The sequence below is a fragment of the Mustela putorius genome, unplaced genomic scaffold (assembly GCF_011764305.1).
Source record: "Mustela putorius furo isolate JIRA1106 unplaced genomic scaffold, ASM1176430v1.1 tig00003854_pilon_pilon_pilon, whole genome shotgun sequence".
Classification (NCBI taxonomy): domain Eukaryota; kingdom Metazoa; phylum Chordata; class Mammalia; order Carnivora; family Mustelidae; genus Mustela; species Mustela putorius.
This window is the reverse complement of record NW_025422006.1, coordinates 1140762-1165489: the sequence shown is the minus strand read 5'-3', so window position 1 is coordinate 1165489 and position 24728 is coordinate 1140762. Positions and strand designations below refer to the sequence as shown.

Sequence of the window (24728 nt, the reverse complement as noted above, 5' to 3'; positions counted from 1 at the left end):
ATAATGAATTAGAGACTCGATGCAATCCCTACCAAAATTCCAATGGTCTTTTTTGCAGAAATGGAAATTCATACAAGATTGCAAGGGGCCCAAAATAGCTAAAACAATATTAAAAACGGAACAGGAAGACTCAAGTTCTCTATTTCAAAACTTAATGCTACAGTGACCATGACAGTGTGATACTAGCATTAAGACAGTATAGCCCAATGGAACAGAAGAGTCCAGAAATAAACCCCTACATATGTGGTCAACTGATTTTTTTTTCATTTATTTACTTGACAGAGAGAGAGAGATCACAAGTAGGCAGAGAGGCAGGCAGAGAGGGCAGGGGAAGCAGTTTCCCTGGCTGAGCAGAGAGCCCGATGTGAGGCTCAATCCCAGGACCCTGAGATCATGACCTGAGCAGAAGGCAGAGGCTTAACCCACTGAGCCACCCAGGCGCCCCTGGTCAACTGATTTTTGACAAGGGTAAAGATAGTTCAGTGATGAAAGAATAGGTTTTCAACAAATGGTGCTGGAACAAATGGATAGCCCTGTGCAAAGAATAAAGTCGAATCCCTACCTCACATCATATACACAAATTAACTCAAAATGGATCAGAGACCTCAACACAAGAACTACAACTAAAACTCAGGAAAAAATAAATAGGGATCAATCTTTGTGACCTCACTGGCATTCCTAATATTGATACCATAAGCATGAGCAAAAACAACAAAAATAAACTGAACTTGTCAAAATTAAAACATTTGTGTATCAAAGGGCACTATCAAGTGAAAAGACAAGCTATGCAATAGGATAAAATAGTTTTTTCTAAGATTTATTTATCTGGGGGCACCTGGGTGGCTCAGTCAGTGAAGTGTCCACCTTCGCCTCAGGTCATGATCCCAGGGTCGTGGGATTGAGCCCTAAGGTCAGGCTCCGTGCTCAGTGCAGTCTGCTTGAGGATTCTCTCTACCCCTCTGCCCCTCCTCCTGCACACACTCTCTTTCTCCCACATAAATATCTTTTTAAAAGAACACTTTTTTAGCTGACAAAGAGACAGGAGAGCACATGCAGGGGGTGCGGCAGGCAGAGGGAGCAGGAGAAGCAGACTCCCCACCAAGCAGGGAGCCTAACGTGGAGCTTGAGGCCAAGACCATGGTCCTGGGGACCATGACCTGAGCTAAAGGCTGATGCTCAACTGACTGGGCCACCCACGCACCCCCCATGAAGAGTTCTTTAGTGAGAATGAGTTTAGCCAGGTTGCAAGATACAAGATCAATGTACCAAAAATCAAACACTTCTACATATGAGGAATGACGAGGAATGAACAATCAGAAAGTGAAAATTTTTAAAAAGCTACAAATAATAGCAACAAAAATATTCAATGCTGGGAACCTTGGGTGGCTCAATTGGTTAAGTGCCTACCTTCGGCTTGGGTCATGATCCTAGGGTCCTGAGATCGAGTCCCACATTGGCCTACCTGCTCCGAGGGGAGCTTGCTTCTCCCTCTCCCACTCCCTCTGCTTATGTTCCCTTTCTCACTGTGTCTCTATCAAAAAAATAAATAAAATCTTCAAAAAAAATTTTTTTTTTAGAGCACACACATGCTCTGGGAGCAGGGACAGAGAGGGAGAAAATCCCAAGCAGACTCCACACTGGTGCAGAGCCCAATGTGGGGCTCGATCTCAGGACCCTGAGATCATGACCTGAGCCAAAGTCGAGAGCTGGATATTCAACTGAGCCACCCAGTGTTAAGAATATAACAACAACAACAAGAACAAAAGAATATAACAACATTCTCTTTTTTTCTTTCAAGATTTTATTTATTTGTCAGAGAGCAGAAGCACAGAGAGCTGCAGGCAGAACCGGAAGAGCAGGCAGAGGGAGAAGCAGGCTCCCTGCTGAGCAAGGAGCCCTATGTGGGACTCCATCCCAGGACCCTGGGATCATGACCTGAGCCGAAGGCAGATGCTTAATGGACTGAGCTCCCCAGGCTTCCCAAGAATATACCAATATTCTTAATATTGTCCATTCTCCACAAATTTATCTTTCAATTCATCACAATGACAATCAAAATCCCAGCATTTTTGGTAGAAATTGATCAGCTGATTCTAAAATTCACATGGATATTAAAATGACCTAGAATAACCAAAATGACTTCAAAAGAAAAACATAGTAGAAGGACCTGATTTCAATACTTAGGCCATTTGGTGGCAAACAGATAACCTTGTAACAAACAGTGCTGGAATGAATGAATATCAATATGCAAAAAATCAACTTCAATCCCTATCTTACAGCAGTTTGAAAATTAATTTAAAATGGGTCATAAGGGGCACCTGGGTGGCTCAGTGGGTTAAAGCCTCTGCCTTTGGCCCGGGTCATGATCCCAGAGGCCTGGGATCGAGCCCCACCCACATCGGGTTCCCTGCTCAGCGGGGAGTCTGCTTCTCCCCCTCTCTCTGCCTGCCTCTCTGCCTCCCTGTGATCTCTTTCTCTGTCAAAATAAATAAAATATTTTTTTTTCTTTAAAAGATTTTATTTATTTATTTATTTATTTGACAGAGAGATCACAAGGAGGCAGAGAGGCAGGCAGAGAGAGAGGAGGAAGCAGGCTCCCTGCTGAGCAGAGAACCCGATGCGGGGCTCGATCCCAGGACCCCAGGACCATGACCTGAGCCGAAGGCAGAGGCTTTAACCCACAGCCACCCAGGCGCCCCCAAAATAAATAAAATCTTAAAACAAACAAACAAAAATGGGTCATAAGCTTAAACATTCTAAGTCTAAGACTTCCGGGAAAAACAAGAGAAACTGTTTATGACCTATTTAAAAAAACTGGTAATTTGGACTTCAAACTAAGGTAAGAGAAGGGTAGACTCTCGAGGGCATTAGGCAAAATGCAGTAAAATCAGACAGAAATACCGCACAATCTCTCTTATATGTGGACTCTAAGAAAAACCAAAAGCCACAGTCACAGACACAGAGAACGGATCAGTGGTTATTAGTGATGAGGCAAAGAGCTGGAAATGGTTAAAAAGAAAGGTAATTTTAAAAAGGTAATTCTATTGAGTTTTCAAGGTCTTTGTTTATAAGATTAATGATAGTAGTTTTGGCAATCTAAATTCTTTATTTTCACATACTTTAATGAGAAACATAAATACACATGACTTTTGAAGACCCTGGGAACCCATGTTACAGTTTAAAAAACCAAACAGGGCACCTGGGTGGAACAGCACAGTAAGCATAAGACTCTTGGTTTCAGCTCAGGTCATGATCTCAGGGTTGTGAGTTCTAGCCCCATGTTAGGCTCCACACTCAGCGTGGAGATTCTCCACCTCTGCTAACTACCCAGATCTTAAAAAGATTCTCAAACTGGATACGAGAAACTACACCCAAACAAATGCCAACTATATGCTGCTAACAATACACACACAGAACAAAAAGAAGGACAAAGAAAGCTGGCAGTAAACAAACAAGAAGACACACCAAGCAATACTAAGAAAGCTGGTATGGTTACTTTAAGAGCAAAGTAAGACTCCTAGACTAAAGGCACTGCCAGAAAGAGAGTCAAATAATGATAAAGCAAGTAATTCACCAGCACCTTTTGTTTAAAATCAGGAAACTATTTTTAGTTGCACAACATAAAATTCACCATCTTCATCATTTTTTTGTATTTTACTTTATTTTTATTTTTATTTAATTTTTATTTATTTTTTAAATTTCTTTTCAGTGTTCCAGAATTCCTTGTTTATGCATCACACCCAGTGCTCCATGCAATCCGTGCCCTCCATAACACCCACGACCAGGCTCACCCAACCTCCCACCCCCGCCCCCGCCCCTCCAAAACCCTCAGATTGTCTTTCAGAGTCCACAGTCTCTCATGATGGTTCGTCTCCCTTCTCCAATTTCCCCCAACCATCTTCACCATTTTTAAGGGGACAGTTTAGGAGCGTTGATGACATTCACACTGTTGTGCAACCCATCTCTAGAACTCTTTTCATTAACAAAAAAAAAGAACAACGCAGGGACAAGGCACAGACTGAACAAAAGTCTATGCAAATCATGCATCCGATAAAGAACTTCCATCTGAGATACAAGAGCTCTCAAAACTCAGTAAGAGCAACAGCCCCCTAAAACATGAGCAGAAGAACTGAACAGACAATTCCCCCAAGACGACACACATCCAGGAAAGAATCAGGGACTAGGGAGATGCCACCACACACATAGGAGGGGCGTAGACGAGAACATCTGCCCTGGCCAAGGCCGCTGTGCGAGCAGACACCTGACAAAAGGCACAGCCACCCACTCCCAGGTGTTCAACAGAACCTGTGTCCACACAGTCCTGCAGGGTATCTGTAACAGCTGCGAAACCGCGCTGAAATGGCGGCAGGAGGCCGGCAGGGGGAGCTCCGTCTCCCCACCTTGCTTCGTTCCCCCAAGGCTCACTCAATGCCAGCTCTAGGGAGCGGTTTATCACAAGGCATCCCGGCTTGCTGCCCCAGCTGGGGCACCTCATCCCTCCCATCTCCTGCGCTCACCACCCCAGCGGGGGAACCCCATCCCCTGTGCTCACCGCCCCAGCTGGGGGACCCTGTTCCCGCGCACGAGCCCCAGCTCACAGGCTGGGAGGCTGGGGGTCTCAGAGGCGAAGTCACTCAGCCCAACTGAATTTCTGCTGACCAAAGGACCCTCACCCAGTCTGTGCACCACCTTGAGACCCGCCTCCCCACCCCAGGAAGGCGCACAGCAGCAGTGTCCATCGGACGGCAGTGTCCAGCTGTGGGGACCCACACCCTCAAAGCATCCCCTGCCTTGCCGCGCACCTCCCAGGCCAGTGTGCACCGGAGGGTCCCCAAGGCCCCTGGTGCTGAGGAAGAAAGGCGGTGCCCTTCTGGAGGGGCCCAAGATGCACACCTGGGCTCTGAGCTAGTGGCCCTGGAGGGACCGGCAGCCGTGCTGGTATGAGGTTCCCCTAAGGGCTGGCCTGGCCAGGGGTGGGGCGACAGTGTTCCCGACACGGCTTCGCGGCGCGCACCCCACCTGGCAAGCCCCAACACGGTCCCGCAAGCCCAGGCATGAGGTCAGAATCAGCCCTACTTCAAGTTCATCCCCACCCTTGTGGACACCTCAAACACCTGCAGTCAGGGCAGACTTGGTGGGGGAGGCTGGGTTTGCCCAGTGCGGAGGGCTCCCTGGGGCTGGGGAGGCGGGTAGAGGGCACCTGCAGAGGCAGAGGGAGCAGCATGAGCAAGGGCTGGGCGGGAGGAACCAAGCTCTTCTCAAAGCCTTAGGAGCCACGGAAAGTCTGGGCAGGAAGGCCCAGCTAGGAGCAGAGGGCTGCAGCGGTGGAAATCTGGCCCAGGGCAGGGACAGGGACCGGCGGGTGAACAGAGCAGGGCAGGTCCCTTGGTCAGACCCTCCTCACTTGGCTGTGTGCAATCACACCAGTCCCAGGCGGCTGCAGCACCTCCTCTTCCCAAGCCAGGTGTGAGGCCGACGTGGCATGTGCAGTTCTGAGCACAGTCTGACACACGTACACCCAGCATTTCTGGCCGAGACCCCAACAGTCCCCACTGGCACACGGAGGCCGATACCCAACCCCCACCAGGCCCCCACTGCCCCAAGGAGGCTGAGAGCCAGAGACAAAAGCAGAGCAGAGAAGCAGAGAGAATGAGAGACAAGAGCTGCGCTGACCCCGAGAAGCACCATTGGCCTGGGGTAAGCAGACCGCAGCCCGGCCAGCCACAGCAGCCCAGGCCTGGTTCTGCTGCTGAATCTGTACCAAAACACACCCGAATGGGGAAGCTGAAGCAGCAGGCAGGATGCCCAGGCCACTGCCCTGAGGCCATGGACACAAGAGCCAGGGCTCAGCAAGGGTCCCTGGGACCCAGGCCCACACACAAGTCAGCAAGCCACTGGGGACAGGGAGCCTGCTCTCTGCAGGGAGTCTGCGAACCTTCCAGGCAAGAAACTCCATCAGCCTGTCCCTCACGGGCCCAGCTCCGGGCACAGGCCCCTGAAGGAGGTAAGGTCCCTACAGGGGCCCCAGCCTCGGACCCTGCCCCATCCTGGAGGGAGAAGCCAGGCAGTCCCACTAGGTAGGTCATCCAGCACAGGGACAAAGATGGGGGGGATAAACAGGAAGAGACCCCAAGCAGCTGCACACTCAGGACCAAATCTCCACTATTCAGGGTTCCCCAGAGAACACACATCGACGCAGACCTAAGAGATTTACTACAGGCACTGGCTCAGGCAGTTACAGAAGCGAAGTCCCCCAGTCCGCCGCCTGCATGCAGGAGACCCAGGAGAGCGGGAGGCGGGGTGTGAAGGCCTGAGGACAGAAGACACTGTCCCAGCTCCGGGACAGAGAATTCAACCGTCCCATTTCTGCTCTGCTGGGCAAGAGGGCCTGCCTGAGGCCCGCCCACACGGAATCAAATGCTAATCCCTTCACAGACACACCCAAAAGTCAGGGCTCCCAACAAGGCGGTGTCCTTCAGCCCAGAAACTGAGCCGAGGAGCGACCAGCACACCAGCACCGAGTCAGTCTGCGGCCACGGCTCCCAACTCCGTCCCGCAGGGTGCAAGCAGCCAGGACCACACAAAGGAGTAAAACTCTGTTTAGGAGACCAGGCCCACGGCCAGGCGTGGCCCTCGAGCAGCCGTCTGCAGCCCCCCTGGTCTGAGCCAGCCCCTCCTCGTCACCTGGCGCCCACTCCCTGCGGCTTGTCACACAAGAACTCCAAGTGTATGTCGAAGGGCCCATGCCCACGTCAGGTCGGGCCTGGGAAGATGGGGGTGTGCCAGGTGCACGGACGCCTCTGGCAAAAGCGCAGAGGCAGGACCGGGCGGGCTAGGAGGAGCCCTGGACAGAAAGCCTCTTCCTCCTCAGCGGTGGAAGAGCCGGGCACCTGGCCGGCAGGAGCACGGGGATGAGCGTGGCGGGGCCCACTGCACACTGGGCTGTGCGTGACATGCCTGGCCCAGTGCTGAGGCAGCTGGAGGGACCAAGCCCAGGAGAAACAGGACTCGTCGAGCTGGAAGAGCAACCCCACAAGGGACTGCACCCACCCCTGTGCTTGGCCAGTCCCTGTGGCTCCCAGAAGGCAGTTCCTCTCCTCTGCAGTGGCCTCGCCATCTGCCCCCCAAAGACACTGGTCATCAGTGGGGTCATCCGCCCTGGTCACAGAGGCCGACCCTTAGTTTCTGGCCCCCGTCCATGGGACCCAGAAACAGGTTGGCACGGCGAGGCAGAAGGAGCCTGCTCCTGACTCCAGGCGGGGCCTGGCTTCCCGGAGAAAGGCCTGCATCAACAGGGCAGAGGCGGCTGGAAGCCTCCTCCAGGCGGGGCTGTGCTGGAGAAGTTCCCTTCCCAGACCAGTCAGTCTGGCTGTCAGAGCCAGCAAGCACAAGGCACGCCACTCCAAAGAAACCCAGAGGAGGGAAGGCAGAGGTCCAGGAAGCCCTTTCCATAGGGAGGCTGGAATCCAGGACTCTCGGCTCCTCTGGTATTGGAAGTCCTGGGCTGACCCACACTCACCCACCCACAGGGTGCCCCCCTTTCCCTGAAGGGCCACTAGGCTGCACCAAGATGGGGGTGTCCCAGGAACCCCCAAGTCCCATCAGCTGCCTGTCCCCACCCCCCAGCCCAACACAGCTCTGATGTGCTTACTGCGTGTCTGGGAAGACAACAGACACTGCTGGGCTCCCAGGGTCAACTCTGCCCCAGCTGGGGACCCAAAGCCTGGCACCCTGGGAACCTTCAAATGGTCAGAATCACTCTCTCCGTTCACCAATGGCCTCAAGAAGAGTGAGGAGCCCCTAAGGTGTCCCTCGCCTCTTTTCTGGTTCAAGATGGTGTCTGTACCCGAATCTTGCCCTGGAGAGTAGCTTCTCAGAGCAAATGTGTATCAAGAGCCCTCCACTGGGTCACACAGGCCCAGCACCACCTGGAGTGGAGGGCTCACACCTTCTTCACCTGCTTCTGCCTTGCGGGAGGGCAAGCAGCCAAGGGACCCACAGGGAAGAAGAAACAGCAACCCCAGTCCGATGCCGGCCGCCTGCAGCCGGTGCCCGACAGGTACTGACCAACTGACAGATTCCCAGTCAAAACTGGCACACGGGCCCCGGGGCTGCCGCACTCACTCCGTCACAGGGGGATCGGGTGACTCCAGGGCAACACTGTGACTCATGCATTTCCCCATGGCCAAGCTCTCTCTGCAGGAGCCCCCCAGCCCTACAGGAGCCTCATCCAACACCAGGCCGGGCTGAGGCCCGGGAACTGGATACAGATACAAGCCCAGGAGTGGTGGTATAGGATAAAGATTTTACAGCACTAAGGGAGTAAATTCTCCATCACAGATGGGTCAATCCTAGCCACACGGCGGTCGCTGGCGGGAACAGTCAGGCACAAAATACTGAACACTGCAGAACGCATCGACTCACAAAGATCCAAGGTCTGGGGACGTTCAGCACCACGCACGTCAATCAGAAACAGCCTCAACATAGAGAAGACACAACAGTGATCCCACACCGGAGGCACAAGGTTCTTTCCAATGAGAGCATTTCCCTAAGGAAACGGCAGGACAACGGGATGGGCTGACCTCACCATAATGTCAACAGAAGTCAATGTGCATGTTGTGGGCCACGCTAGAGCAAGATCAAAATAGATGCCTCAAGTTTTCCAAAAATCTAAAACTGCTCTCAAAAAATAAAAGCTATTTAAAAATGTATTAGCACACACCCAAACACAGGAAAATCGATCCCTTCGCTAATCCCTGCAAAGAGGAGGCCATCCAGAACACACACCAGGAAACCGAGTGAACAAAAACCAGAAACATCTCCTATCAGCACTCGGGGATCACTGCCAAAACAGTATTGTGCCGGGGGAGGGAGGTGTGCTAAAAATACACGTTAGTGATAAAAAGAAACACAGAGACTCAACAAAGTAAACAGACAAAAGTCTCAGAAAGAGGAAGTGTCACAACAAAAGCCCGAAAGCAAAATAAAAAAACAAAAGCAACGAAGCTGGTGACGGTTTTATCCAGGGTGGTGGTCTGCGTGGGGCATCTGCCTCTCTGTCAGGCACCCAGAGGCCAGTGCTCCCGCATCCCAAGGTGATGTGCTTGCTGGGGCAGGGCCGGGCCGGGCCGGACTCCAGCGCCTCGGCCAGCGCCTCGCTGCTCACTGCCACGTCCCCTCCCCACACAGGACAGGGCAGAGGGGCGGTGACCCTGGACTCGGTGCACACGCTCATCCAGGAGCCCCCCCAATCCTCCCTGCACAGGAGGCCCAAGGGTACCCACACGGAATGTGCGCACAGAGACTTGGGAGGCCCCAAGCAGCAGCTACGCTTCCCCGGGAGCACCAAGCCCGCAGCACTAATCACAATTCAGTTTTATAAAAAGACGGACCAGGCGCCAGCGTAAGCAAGCCGGTATACTGAGCGGGTCATACAGCGTGTCAGAGGCTGGACTACACACATTCCTGCCGCAGACGGAGTAACGTGTGGAAAGGAAGCAAGACCACCACCCACACCGAGATGCACTGGCGATGACTGGCCTCGCCTTCCCACCAAAGCTCTACAAAAATGGACCGGCCAGCTTTCTTCCTGACATCCTTATGAGAACATCTGGGCATCAGCAAACAAATGCACCCAGACAGATGAGCACGGATGCTAGCCAAGAGCGAGTGCGTGAATAAACATCAATCAAGCCCTGGGGTCCCACCCCTGGAAAGGACAAGGGAAGAGAACCTGCGCCCACAGGGGACAAAGGTTAGAAGACACAGAAGAAAGGATGCGAGGTGACAATCTCACCTAGGAAATGCACCGAGGCACACCTCCGGAAAGCTCAAGAGAGCTCTCCAATCCTGTCAAAGTAAGCTGTTAGGATAGGGGTCCGTAATAAGGAACAATTTATCATCTCAACATCAACGTTAACCCTTAGACACTACCTTAACTAGAACCCCAAGACTTAGAGGAAAGGACAAGTCCGGCGGGGGTGGGGGGGCACCAGGCGGCCGTGGGCAGCGGGCGCCACACCAGGCAGGGAGCACCACCACGGGGCTGGCAGCAGCTGCCCCAGACCCTCTGGGGTCATCACAGAGCAAAAGTGAAATTTCGCCTGGCCATGAGCAAAGAGAAGACTCTCCCTTCACCTCCTAAAAAGCCCGCCGTTACATTCACCCTTTCCGTGGATACAACTCAGCAGACTTTAGTATATTCAAAGGGTGGCGTGACCATCATCATGACTGCCACGTTCTCATCACCCAGAAAAGAAGACCTCACCCCTACCAGCATCGCTCCCCAGCTCCCCTGCCCCAGACACTAAAAACCACCAGAGTATATCTATGTCTGCTGGTCTGAAGGCAGGGACACTTTCCAGAAGGGGCGCCTCCTAGGACATGACCGCCGTGACTGGCCTCTCGCCAAGCATCACGGTCCAAGATTCACCTAAGGTTCACCCACATGCGGCACGTACCGGCGCTTCGGGGCTGCTCAGGATGCTGGTGCTGTGTGCCCGCTGGGGCCGCTGTCTGGGGCAGTCCCGCAGGAGCAGACCGCTAGGTCATGTGGTAACTCTGTGTTTAACGCTGCGAGGACCCCCCCACCATTTGCCAAGGCAGCTGCCCCATCTTACCTCCCACCAGCCAAATGTGGGTTCTGATTTCTCCACATCGTCATCAGCTGCTGTCCCTGATTAGTGTCCCAGTGGGCGGAGGCCCCCTCCCGCTGAAAGACCCAGAAGAGTAACAAGACTCGCCACCATTCCCAGGAGTGTCTTCACTGTATCCTTTCCCTTAACGCCAGTCTCCAAGTTCTCAGGAGGATTCGCGTTCAGGTTTTTGGGAGGACGAAGGTAAGGAAGAGGTGGAGGCCTCAGCTGTCCCCGGCAGAGGACCACGGGGCCCCTGGGCCACCCACCTCCGCCACTCCTCCCCCACCACACCAGCGTCAGAATAGATCACGCCCCATGACAGAAGGTTCCACGTCCAGACTACGAAGAGCTCCACGCATCAGTAAGAAATAGGCAGACACCTTCCAGAAACACTGGTGACGGTCCCAAACAGGCTCTCCACAAAGGAGTGTCTCCAACCGGCTAGTCAACAAAAGACTGGCGGCAGGGGCGCATGAGAAGGGCTGGAGCCAGCAGCCAAGGGATGCGTCCAGGGCAGGTGTCCCTGAGGACGGCCCTGAGGCACAAGTGGTCCCCACACAGCACCCAGAACAGCTCCATGGCCCAGCCCACAGCCCTGCTCGGCAGGGTGGCTCAGTCCCCAAGCCGCCAGCCCCCCTCCCGGTCTCTGCACCCTTCTGACTCTGACAGGGTCCGGGGAGGAGATGCCACAGATAGGAGAGTCCCGGGGGAGAGGGCAGGCAAAACCCGAGCCCGGAACACTTTACAGTGTGCGCCAACGGGAGCCCACTAGCTTCTCTCTCATGGGGGATCTCCTTGCACAGGCGAGAGAAACCCGACTCTGAGAGCAAGGGACTCCGTATCATCTCCCAGGTGCGACCGCCAGAGAAGGCAGGAAAGAGGCAGGGGTTGGCAGGCAGATCCAGCACCTGGCTCTGTTTAGCTGCCTTGCCTCAAAATCACCTGGGGAGCCAGAAACATCTGTTCACAGGTGCAGGTGCACCTGCTAGGCAGTGCTTCCCAGTCTTGGGGCGCCAGGCCTGGAATCTGGAATGCTGTGGTTTACTGGGGCAGTACCTGTTAATCCTCAGATCTGGCTAAGGCTGGTCACGCTGGTCCTTAGTCCCACTTCACACGACTTACGGAGATTATCTCCCTCCTGGCACATGGCCCTGCACCCCCGGCGCTGGGTAACCCAAGCAGCAGAGCCCAAGGAGGGCTCAGCCTTCTTGCCAGGGGACCAGGGTGGCTGTCCGTGCGTGTCTGTCCTGGACAAGGGCAGATGGGTTGCACTCATGGGAATCACCAGGAAAGGTGAGAGTGCAGGTGCACACAGAGCCCTGCACACCGGTGACCCCAACATCCCCAAGGGGGAGGTGTTGGTGACTCAGGCACCGACTTGGCCCCCGGCCCAGCTAGGAAGCCAACCATTAACACAAAGGTCTGCTAGAGAATCTAATTACTACAGAGGCCAGCAAGGCTCCCGGGGCCATGTGGGGTGGAAGGCACCTGCTGGGGACGCTGCTGGGGGCACTGCTGGGGGACAGCCATGCGAGCACAAGCAACTCTGTCTCCTCATAGGTGAGTTACGCATCCATGTAAAACATGGGGGCTGCTTACAAGACAGTAAGTAATCAGAGCAGTAGCCAGAGTCGCTCCAGAATCTTCTTCCAACCCCTGAGATGCATCCCACCTGGACTGATGCAGCCCACCGTGTGAAGAAGGGTCCAGCCCCACCTCACAGTGAATCCAAACACCAGTGGGCCCAGGGCACCCGTGCCTTGCACCAAGTGTGCCCCTCCTTGGTGGGATCAAGCGAGCCCATGCCTGGCAAGTGACAGATGCTCCATAAATGCCTATGGATGGCCAGGGGGACATGGGGACACTGTGGGGATGGGGGTGGGGGGTAAAGGGGTCGTATCAGAAGTGGGTGGGGACAACAGTCTGCTGGGAGGGCTGGAGATGCTAAAGGTTAGGAGGGGGAACCAGAGAGCAGACCTCCTCTTTGGATTGGGAACCTCCCCTGGGCAGTGGAGGCAGTCCCCTCGTGGACTTGGGAGTCCCCTCCCAGGAACAAGGACTTCCTCTTGGGACTGGGGGCCTCCTCCCGGGAACGGGGGGCAGATGGAGGCCGTGGGCATACTCACACAAACTCTCGCCGGCTGATTACCCTTATCCATCAAACCGGCATGCCAAGGGTCCATCCCTGTCCCAGGCCCCGGGGATCCCTGTGGGACATCTGTCCTCCATCAACCCACCCTCCCCACTATGTGGCTTTTGGCCTCAGTTTCCCCAGAAGCACCTGTACACTGACTGTGGGGACCAGATGAACCAGACCCGAGGACTGATGCCCACATGGGAACAGAATCCAGCTGCCTGTGGACGGCTGTCACCCCCCGCGCCCCCCCATCCACCCACACTTGTCCCACTGCCAACCACACACCCCAGCTGTCCTGGGCAGCATCCAAACATTAAGCTGCTTTTAGAAAACTGGGAATCCACTCCTGGGCGGTAGGGATTTAGCCAGAATCGGGTGCATTTAGAGAAGATTACACCCTAATTGCCTCAGTGTCAGCAGGCAGGCTTCTGGCCAGCTGAGCCCCAGAGCTGGCGGCGGTCCCTAGGGACCCGGGCTCTACCACCCAGGGACCCGGAGGCCAGTCCTGGGCCAGAGGACAAGGCCCCATGTTCCCACCGCAGCCGGCCGCCCACCACAAACCTCATTCAGCAGCCTGCAGTCATGGCAGGAGGGGCAGCTGTCCAGCTCCCACCTGCCCTGCGTCCCCAGGATGGCCTGGGCCGGAAACACCAGGAGAGCAGCCTGCGCTGGGACGGCCTGCTCTGTCTCCAACCTCAGCACGTCTTCTCCGTTATTCGCCCTGTGGTGAAGGGACACCCAGCAAGCCACATGGTCAGCCAGTGGCCAGACTCCACCTCAGGACCCAGAGCCTGCAACTTTTGGGGACAGATGTGGCTGTGGCCAAGGCGAGACAGTGAGTCTGAGGGGTGAGTGTCCCCCACATCTGGCATTCTGTCACGCTCGCCCTTGCAGGGTTAGCCCCAGGTGCCCCCAAGGAACGGGTGCGGGATTACCTGCCGTGAGGGGCTCCCACTCCCCGAGGAGAGAGGACACTGCTCCACCTGGGAAGAGAGGGGAGAACCTCCTGGGTGACAGCCAGGGCCCTGTACTGATGCCAGCTGTCTGGTCTCCCCGCCTCGCCGCCCCTTCACCCTGCACGCCTCGAGGCTATCCGTAGCGGTGCAGCTTTCAGGCCTGTCGTGTGCTGTGCGGACATACCCACATGCGTGCACGTGATCCACACCACGCTCCACGACGCCCTCCCTGCAGACTGCCCAGGGCCATCTCATGGCCACGACCACAGCGCCAGCACCGCGTCATGTACAGCAGCGACCCCGTAAACCGCAGCTGACTGCCACCCGGAAGTGCAAGCCTAGACGCACTCTCTCTCCAAGCTTCGCAGCCGCATCCTGGTCGGAGGCATTCCAGGCCTCAGCCGGTGCGAGCCCAGGGCATCCCCCGGTGGAAGGGGGGCACTGAGAGAGCGCAGAGAGAGGTGTACTTGGCAGCAAGAGCGTGTGGGAGCCCCACCTGGGCCGGCCTTGAGTCCAGTGGGTGCCTGCAGACCTGTCCCAAAGCGGCGACAAGGAGCAGCCACAGGGGGAGGCTGGACCCGGGGCCCGGCAGGCTGGAAAGAGACTCCTGGAGGGTGCTGGGCACCTGAGGTGACAGTGGGGGCACCCAAACCCAAACACTTCTGGAGTGACGGAGCAGCCCCTGGTGCAGGCAGCCAGTGGAACACCCAGGGGTACTGGGTCTCGGGTCCGACCCCACTGACTGACCCCACATGCGCCCCCCCCACTACTGCCTGGATCAAATGCACAGACTGTTAAGCAGATCACTGGGTTGGTTTATCAGGAAGAAAGTCAACCCTCGCTGAGCTGAATCCCAAGGGAATGAAAAATTACATGAAGACACTGTCCTGCGGCCGGCCTTCACGGGGACACAGACTAGCACACTGGTCTTTTATCAAGAACCTTACCGACTGTGCTGGTGACTTTTCTTTTTAACCACGTGCATTGTTATTTTTTGTCAAGATTTTTTAAAAAATCACAGTCACAGTTGTCAGGGACCATAACCAACCCCATCAACACAGGGCTGAGGCCTGGGGAACAGGCCCCAGTCAGGTGCGCAGAGTCATACCACAAAACTGCAGGGCTGAGGGGACACATGAAGCGACGGAAGCCCAGTGAACCCACTAGCGCATGGTCAGGAGAGTGGGATATGATCAAAAGAGTAACTGCACAGAACAATGGGACAGAGTGCGGGCAGTCCCGGTATACAGTGAAATGACTATGGGCGGGGGCGGGGTGACACACCAGAGCAGAAGAGTCTTGTCCCTGCAACAGATGGTGCTGCCACACCCGACACCCCCACGTGAAGAAGTGCATCTGGACACATCTTATGCGCTTCACAAAACTAACTGAAAACCAAACCCCTCACCAAAAAACAAAATGCAAATCAAAGACAGAAACACAGAATTGGGATAATCCTGGGTTTGGTGATGCAGATCTCGGCACCAAAAGCACAACCCGGGGGCGCCTGAGGGACTCTGTTATTGGCGTCTGTCTGCTCTGTCTGCGGGTCAGGTCATGATCCCAGGGTCCCTGCTCAGCGGGTAGCCTGCTTCTCCCTCACCCACTCCCCCTGCTTGTGTTCCCTCTCTCTCTGTGTCTATTAAATAAATAAACAAAATCTTAATTAAAAAAAAAAAAAAGCACAAGCCACAAAAGCAAGATGGCACAAAACTGAAACTGTTCTGTGAAAGACCCTGCTACAAGAGTGAAAAGACCAGCCACAGACTGGGAGAAATTACTCGAAAATTAGGACTTGTGTCCAAAATAGATAAAGACCGCCTAAAACAGTAAGAAACAACTCAATTTTCAAATGAGCCAAAAATGAGTGCCGACACCTCACCAAGGACACAGACAGCAAACAAGCACGCGACAAGCTGCTGTGCATCGAGTGCCATCTGGGGACACCAACAAGACGCCACTCCACCTTCCGGAGTGTCCAACATCTGGAGCACCGGTCACACCAAACGCTGGTGAGGACGCGGAGCAGCGGGCACGCGGGGTCAGGCTGCAGAGACGCAGACTGCGCAGCCACTGTGGGAGCGTCTAGGGGTTTCCCGCAAAACTAAACGTACTCAATCCAGCAATCACACGTCTGGGTACTGACCCCAAAAGGGCTGAAAACCTACCCCACGCAAAATTTGCACGCAGATGTTTGTGACAGATTTATTCATAATCGTGCAAAGCTGGAAGCATCCAAGATGCCTGGTGTGAATGGACGACTGTGGTAAAGCCACAGAAAAATCCCTGAAGAAGCTGGGGGACCCTAGGAGGGAACACGAGCGCCGAGCAGTCTAGCTATTTCGAGTGGATGAAGCCACCTCACGGGAGGGGTCGGGGAACATGGAGCTTGCTCAAGTACCTTGTTTGGAACTAAGTTGAGTACAGAAGATCAAAGGCACAGAAGCCCTCGGCTCTAGGTGACACGGGCACAGGTCAGCAGCTGTGACCCTCCTGCGCACCTGCACTGGGACAGAGCAGTTACGTGTCTGCGTGGCGGGTGGTGGAGCCCGGGGGGTCTCGCTGCTGGAGGGAGGCTGCGGCCGAGCAAGGCGAGGCAGCCAGAACGACACAGGCGGCTGGGCTAGAGCTGGAGACATGGGTATGAATCCACGTTCAGCTTAACAGTACCCAGGCGGCTCCATCTAGAAATGTCTGTAGATGCGCGGCGTGTGCACTGGCTGCTTGCTGTACCCACACCTGTCGCCCGGCTCTGTCTGCCGGGAGGGCGTGGAGGCAGTGGCTCTGCAGCCGCAGCAAACACCCAGCACCCAGATCTTGCTGCTGCTGCTGCTTCTTGTTTTTTTCTTTTTTTAAGATTTTATTTATTTTATTTTTTGAGAGAGAGAGAAAGAGAGCGAGCGAGCACACACAAGCAGGGGAGGGGCCTAGGGAGAAGGAGAACCTGATTCCCCGCTGAGCTGGGAGCCCAGTGTGGAGCCCCGTCCCAGGACCCTGGGATCATGATGGGAGCAGAGGGCAGATGCTTAACAGACTCAGCCACGCAGGTGCCCTCAGATCTTGGCTTCTAACACCCTCCCCAATAGAAGAAACCAGGCTCCTGGAAGAAATGACCGGTTCCGGGACTGGGGCACGGATGAGCCTGGAGTACTCGGCTGCACCAAAAAGTTGCTAAGAAAGGAAGGAAGGAGGGAGGGAGTGACAAAGGAGGGAAGGAAGGGGGGAGTGGAGGCGGGGAGGAGGGGGAGGAGGAGGGGGAGGAGGAGGGGGAGGAGGAGGGGGAGGAGGAGGGGAGGGAAGGAGGGAGAGGAGGGGAGGGAAGGCACGGCACGGCACGGAAGGAAGGAACGCATCGAAGGAGCGCGTCCGGGATGGACAATCGTGACACGGAGTGTCAGGGGCACAGGAGCAAATGCGAGAGCTGCCAGGGCCCAAGCGCGAACAAGTGAGCGACCAAATCAGGAGTCCTGGAACCTCACACAAACGTACACTAAGTGTCTGTGAGCCACGACCACTATAAGCCCGTGGATGAGTAACTCAATAAACAGGGAAGAGCCAGGTCTCCCATGCAGAAAAATCCCAAACCACGTACACAGACGCTCCCATCCAGGAGGCGTCTGTTTGAAAGGGGGAAGCGGTGCCCTGGCGGAGGAGACCCGGACAAACACCCAGGAAGCGATGTGGTGAGAAGAGCTCTTCACCGCTGAGACCCTCCTCCCAAAAACACATCACCCCACCCCAAGCCCGAGAAACACAGGAGAAAAAATCCCAACTGAGGGACATTTGGCAAAACACCTGCCCAGTGCTCCTCAAGACTGTCAAGGTCACCACAAACACAGAAAGTCTGAGAACCTACCACAACCAGGAAGAGCCTGAGGACACGTGGGTCTGTCTTGTGGGATCCCACATGGGGTCCTGGGGACAAGACCACATGAGCAAAGGCTGAGCTCCCACCAGCTCCCTCTGTTCCTCAAACCTCACCCATTTCTGGAACAGATACTGTAGCAGAAGGGACTGCTTCACCAGGCTGGCCACAATGACAAAGTCGGGGGACATCAGTGCTGGCCACAGCTTGCTCCTAGGCCGCTATGGGATCTGCCCTCCCTAGCCAGTTGAGCACCTGCAGTCCCTGCCCAGGGCCAGGAGAGCCTGGCCCCATCCTGGGACCAACATGCCCTCTGAGCACCCCAGGTTAGAGCTCTAGGGCATCCAGGGAGCCCCTCAGGTTGGCGGACAAGCCTGGACCCCTGCAGTGCACACAGGATGGGGCGTGGAGAAGGACAGAGGAGCATGCCCAGGGGACCACAGGCAGCCAATGGCTGAGGCCCACAGGACAGCATGGGGCCACCCTCACACTATCACTGCCACGGCTTCTGGGCTGCCGGGACACTGAGGCCCAGGGAAGGGGGCCACTGGGGTCACATCAAGCCTTGCTGGCATACAGCATGGGCCATGACCCTTGCTCTGAGCCAGGTCCCCACATGTGGAACGGGGTCACAGAGAGCTGGCACTGCTCTGCATTGGCCAGGACACACCCGACTGGTCAGCATGAGCCCTGGTGGGCAGAAAAGGTGCAAGAATGCGTGCTGGACAGGTGACCCGGGAGCCAGGCCACCAACCAGCAGAAGGCAGCAATCCCACCAACTTTTTAAGAAAAAGGAACACAGGGGCGCCTGGGTGGCTCAGTGGGTTAAGCCTCTAGCCTTTGGTTCAAGTCATGATCTCAGGGTCCTGGGATCGAGTCCCACATCAGGATGTCTGCTGAGCAGGGGACCTGCTCCCCTGCCTACCTGCCTCTCTGCCTACTTGTGATCTCTGTCAAATAAATAAAATCTTTAAAGAAAAAAAGAAAAAGGAAACAAACATAAGAGTGGGGCCTGTGGGAGAGAACAGCCCCAGGTGTGGCGGGAGGCAAGGTGAGGGCAGCCTCAGGACAGGTGCCAGCAGGCTGGTTGGTAAAGTGACAGTGGTTGGTAAGGTGCCCCTCAGCCAGGGGCACCCAGCCGACCCTGCTCGGCTTTTGATGCAAACAAAGGACCCCTAAAGCAACATTTCTGAGTCCAACAGGGAAATCCCAATGCCGACCAGAGATCACGACAATGTCAAGGAATCGTTAACTTCGTCAGATGTGCGAATTCACCCGTGAATGCTACAAAACGTTCACCTTACAGGCCTTATTTTTCTCAGCCCGACTCAGGAGCGCTTACAGAGAAGCAAGGCCCAGGAAGGAGAGAGCTGGAGCCACAGACCCAGGCAGAACACACATGCCCACCGCACGATTCCCTCTGCTTGGGTTCTGCCTGAAACTTCCCCTAAAGGTAGAAACCCTTAGCAGGGGTGCCATGCAGACAAACCCGTAAAACCCAACAGTTTCACACAGCGCAGCGACTGACCAGAAGCACACGGCGTCTTCTGAACCCACGGAAACCCAATCTGTGTTCACATGAATTAAACCTGCTCTTCTGCAACCCAGACCACGAGACTGAACTGTGTGTCTTTGGAAGCTGTTACAGCTGCCGTTTCCTGCTTTTCGGAGTAGCTTGTACAGCTGCCCCATGTCCATGGGAAGAAAACATCTGGCAAATAGAAATAGCACGCCTTTCCCCATGCTCGCCATCAATCACCTCCTGAATCCCCGCACACACACTGCTTACGGCTACCTGCTGATGCTTCTCAAACAGACATACGATTTTTATTTTATTATTTTTAAAGATTTTATTTATTTGACAGAGAGAGAAATCACAAGTAGGCAGAGAGGCAGGCAGAGAGAGAGAGGAGGAAGCAGGCTCCCCGCAGAGTAGAGAGCCCGATGTGGGGCTGGATCCCAAAACCCTGGGATCATGACCTGAGCCGAAGGCAGAGGCTTTAACCCACTGAGCCACCCAGGCGCCCCGACATACGGTTTTTAAAACATACTAACCTCTAAAAAGGAAACCAGGCCCCAGACCTCCTGCCTGAGCCCGATGGCCCTGCGACCCTGTGACCCTGCAACCCCAGCTCTCCATCTTCCTGCTGTGGGGGCGGGCTCCGGGCCCGGGGAAGGCCTTGCCTGTCACAGCCTGCAGGGCCCTGTCCAGCCCCTGCCCACCTGCCAGCCTCTCCTCACTGGCTCGGACGCAGCCAATCTCTCTATATCCCCCCGTGTGCAGCGGCATGTCACCCAGCACGCCGCTGCGACAACTGTGACTGCGGGTGGCTGCCCCTCACTGACAGGGAAACTCATCTCCTCCCCCCCAGGACGGGCCAGGGTCCCTGAGGCGACAGGGAAGTCCAGCAGGAGTCCGTGTGGCCCTGGCCACTCCTCACTCGAACCACCGCCTGTCCGTGTGCTCCAGAGGCACTGGCCGCCCCCAAGCCCCGAGCCGCAGTCCCCCGCCCCGACCCCGACAGCCAGAGCAGCTCGTCCAGGGCCAGGCGGGGCCCACCCTCTCCCTCAGGGCCAGCGTGGCCCTGGAAGGCATGTGCAGCGCCCCCCTTCCCTGCCGGGGCTGTACCCACCCCAGGAAGCAGCTCAGTCACAGCCCGTCACCACGGACAGGAGAGGAGGGGCCATGGGGGCAACACCAGAGACTCTGGCATTTCTAACGAAAAGCCCTCATGATCGCTTTGCGAGCCCCGCCTGACACACAGTCCCCAGGCGGCAGCGCGGCCACGGGGGCCAGCTGGTCACCGTCCTAGCTCCCCCGCAGCTGCCTCCCTCGTCTGGACCTTGTGTGCAGGGCCACCTCTATGCCCCCAGGGCAAACCACACCCCACCTTCTGCCCCAAGTCAGGCCCCTTCTCACCCACGGCAGAACGGCCTCCACACAGCAGCCCAGAACGTGCAGTCCCCTGGGGGGCTTCAGCCCCAAGGACTCTGCTCCACCTTCTAGGAGAATCCCCACAGGCTTCAGCCAAGTCAGGGCTCTTCCCACCCCAAGCAAACACTTGAGGCGGCCTCCAACCCCACCGCCCCAGCAGGAACAGGGGCAGGCCACACAGGCTCAGTGCCTTGAGCAAAACTCAGCTTCTCTGTGCCTCAGCTTCCCCAGCTGTAGGAAGGACATAACAAGGTAATGACCCCAAGGATGGGTGTGGGGGCTGTAGGAGTCAGTGGGGCACGGGGAGGCCTTCACAGCACCCTGCTCTGTGGGACTAAACTGACTCAGAGCTCTAACTTCTACGCAAAGACCCTGAGGGGACCCAGTGCCTGAGGACTCTGTTCAGAGTGGTCACCCCCACTCATCCATACCTCAGTTTCCCCATCCACTGGGAGAGGAGGCTAGGAGAGGGAGGGAGGGAGGCCTGAGTGTAGGAGACAGAGCAGCGCGCCACTAGCTCTGCCCAGGCCCTTCAGGCCCGGCAGGACCGGACACACCAGCGCTGAGAGCCGGACGCAGGTAAGTCCAGAGGGGACGCAGCGGTGAGAGGTACCCAGGCCCGGAAGGGCAGGCGGGCAGCCGGGCAGGCCCGTGGGCGTTCCAGGAGCCGGGAGAGGCAGTGCGGGCGAGAGCAGTGAAGGCAGCCAAAGACACAGCGCGGTAGTGCAGGGTGAGCCAGGCCCTGCCGGGGCCCCGGACCGCAGACTCTGCCACCCAGTCCAGGGGACTGTGGGGACTGTGGGGACAGCGGGGAGGGGAGCCAGGCCTGAGGGAAGGAGCTGACGACACTAGCTAGCAAACACGAAGTAAGCACTTACTGGGTGCCGGGCACTGTGCCCAGCCCGCCACACCACAGCCCGCCAATTCCGCCTGCTGCTTCCCAGGACCTAGGTATGCTGCGCCAACAAGAGCTCGAGGCTGTGCCCAAGGCAGCAAGGGCACTGACACTACACTGACCCTACACGCCCTCCAGGCCCCACTCCCCGAGGCCAAGGACCACCCACTCAGGGCACCTATGGGAGCCCAGCAGGCAGGAGCTCCCACCCAACACATCTACCCCCCCCAGACCTGAAGATGCAGCTGACGGTAGAGAGAGAGATGAGCACCCGGCCGCTCAGGACAGGAAGCACCACACGTCTGACCAGAGGCCAGCGACTCTCTTCCGCCCAGAGCAGGGAGGGGACACTGGGACTTGGGATGGACCGGGCCCGTAAGAACAGCAGCCCACTCGCCCTGGGCCTGGGCACACACAGCCACTCACCTGTGACCAGCTGGCCTCCCTCCCTCACAAACAGGACCGTCTACAAAGGCTGGGCACAGCAGCACGAACACCCTGTCTGAACCACAGTTTGTCAGCAACCGAACCAACTCTAGTTCGAGAAACTAAGTCTTAAAAGAACAAAAATGGCTCATCTCTACTGAAGAAAAAAAAGACCCAACAAAATTGATCACCTTAGATCTTGATTATTAAAGTAAGAGTTAACATATCCAAGTAAGACCCCGACTACGGTGAACGAGGCTGAGAGCCTGTGCCGGCCTGGGTGTGAGGGGGCCCGGCGCAGGCTTCCCACTTCCCACAGCACGTCTGAGGCTCCGACGCTCCTTCCTCCGTGGGAGGAGCCAGGGTTCCGGACCGTAGAGCCCGGTGTCCAAGGCTAAGGGGCAGGTTCCTGCAGGAGCTGGGAGGTGACATCAAACTAAGTAAGCAGGCACTTAAAGAACACGTGTGGGGACTGACACACCGTCCTCCTGATTTCCCTCGGGATCCACCCTCCAGACACACCCCACAAAACGGAGCCAAAATTCTTGCACTGGTCAAAACATCTGTGTCTGTGACAGTGAAGAGCTGACAACTGAATGGCCTCTAAGTGGGGACTGGTTCTTTCTGCTACAGTCCGTTCTGGTCTGTTTCTAAACTGGACATGAATGTGAGCTTGTCAACACAGAAAGGGACTGTGCCTGCTGCTGGGGTGGGGGGTGGGCAGGTGTTCAGCAAGCAAGGGGAGGGGGGAGGACCAGAGGCCAGAAGGGGGCCAAAGGAGCTCCTGCTCTGTATTCTCACCGCCCCCCGCCTCCCTCCACTGGTGCATCCCCTCACCCCACATATGAACATGGGGCCTTTGTGGGAGGGGCCACATGCCAGCCAATCTTGGCTCCACGGAGGCGCCACGACCTGCTGGCAGATGACAGGACCACGGGTCTGATGTGCTGCCACCTGCCCCCGCCACCGCCGTTGGGTCAGTTTACCGATACCAACCAAACACCTGCTTCGCCTAGCACAGATCTAAGCGCCTGTGAGCACTACTACATTTTCTCCTCCTCACTATCAGAAGAGGACCCTACTAGTGTCCCCAGTGAGGCAGGGAGGCTCTGAACATTGCAGGCACCTCCCTGAGGCCACTGGGAGCAGACATGCGGGGAGGTAGGCAGTCAGGAAGGCAGCAAGCATGGTGGATCCCAAGACCAAGGGCCAATAGCCCAACTGGATAAGGGGACGTGTCCGGTGGGGAACAGCACTGTTAGAAAAAAACAAGAGGCCACACATCTGACCATGCACGGCCTTTTCAAATATACAACTCTCAGACCACTCTTTCCTGGGTGGAGTGGCATCCCTCCTGCAATGCTGCAGGAAAAGCTAGGGCTCCATCCCACAATCCCGACTCCAGCAAAGAGCTGGGCCTGCATCCAAACCTGGATGTTCCCCCCAGAAAGCAACTTCTTCCTGCCCACCCCCACAACCCGCCGAACAGTCATGGAGACCTGGAAGAGAAACGCTGTTTAAGTCACCCAGAACTGCCTCAAGGAAGGCCTGCCCAGCTCTCCGGAGGGCCAGAAGGCACCCTGGGGGGTCCCACCTCATCCGGGGGCAAAAATCACAGGAGACACAAGGCTCTTTCGGGGACAAACACCCACAGACCTGTCACCAGACCCTGGGACAGCGGCCAAGGCAGCCAAGACAGGAAGTAGGCGGGAGAAGTACTGCATCCCAGAGAAGTGATGAGGGGGGCAGTTGCGGAGCTGAGCCTAGGACAAGGGGGATGCCAGGTATCCTAAAATGACCACATTCAGGGCAAGCCCTTGTTGCGGCCCTTCTCCGGCCTCAGGGCGCTCACGGAGGAGAGGAGAACCCGTCTGCCTGGAGGTGACGGGGACCCAGGCCTGGCCTCTCCCAGCCAGCTACCTGCATCCGTCCCACGCCCCCATCCCCCAACCCAGGAAGCCAAACGCCGCAGAGGAGACCGTCCCACCCGCCCCGAGGCCTGCAGCCAGAAGCAAACAGGCTGGCTACACGGCCCCACCCGCAGCGGCCCGAACTCTCGCCTGCGCGCCGTCCACACGTGCGGGCCACTGCAGCACTGCCTAGCGGACCGGACACCCTGACCCCCGGCGCCGCAGTGCTGGCCCGGCCGGGCCGCAGAGCTGCCCAGGGCTCTGCCAGCCCGGGGTCCGGGGTCGGCCCGGGCGCGGCGCCGCCCCCGCTCCTCACCTCCTTGAGCTGCTCCATCTCGCCGCGGATGGCCTCGTAGTCCACCTCCAGCTCCTCGAACTGCAGCTTGAGCTGGTGCTTCTCCTCCAGCACCGCCAGCCCGTACTCGGCCGCCTGGATCTTCTCGCGCGTGGTCTCGGCCAGCTCGTGCGACAGCCGCTTCACCTCGGCGCGCAGCCACTCGGGCTGCGCCTCCATCACCAGCCGCGCGTACTCCTCCTCCTCCGACGGCGCCGACATGGTGGCCCGCGGCCGGCTACCGTTGCTCTCAGCGAGGTTCAGGCCAGGTTCCCGTCCGCCGCCGCCGTCGTCGCCGCCACCGCCAGCGCCGCCGCCGCCGCCCAGCCCGACGGCGCCCCGGCCGCCGCCGCGCAGCCGCGGTGAGCTCCGTGCCGCGCGAGGCACTGTGGGGGCCGTAGTCCCTCCCGCACCGACTACAAGGCCCGTCGTGCCCCGCGCGGCCGGGCTCGGCCGTGATTGGCCTGCGGCCGCACTGAGCCGGGTCCCTTCTAACGCCGTTGCCTCCGTCACCGCCTCCGCGAGTATTGTGGGGGCCTTCGTCCCGCCTCCGGGTCCCACTACAAGACCCGTCGTGCCCAGCGCCGCCGCCGAGCCGTGATTGGCCCTGGCCTAGGCCACCGGCAGCCCCCG

At 56.9% G+C, this 24728-nt stretch overlaps 1 protein-coding gene across 2 annotated transcripts in view; it reads right to left on the bottom strand.

Annotated features, from left to right (window-relative positions):
* The window catches only part of BICD2 (BICD cargo adaptor 2), a 42396-nt gene extending 17933 nt beyond the window's left edge, over positions 1-24463 (bottom strand). The window contains exon 1 of one of the 2 annotated variants that reach the window (XM_004766136.3): positions 24078-24463. In XM_004766136.3, coding sequence (XP_004766193.1) covers positions 24078-24317 — 240 coding nt within the window. In that variant the 5' untranslated portion in view covers positions 24318-24463. The remainder of the gene's footprint in view (positions 1-24077) is intronic. The other variant, XM_004766137.2, reaches the window with a different exon arrangement.
* Positions 24464-24728: the final 265 nt, after the last annotated feature.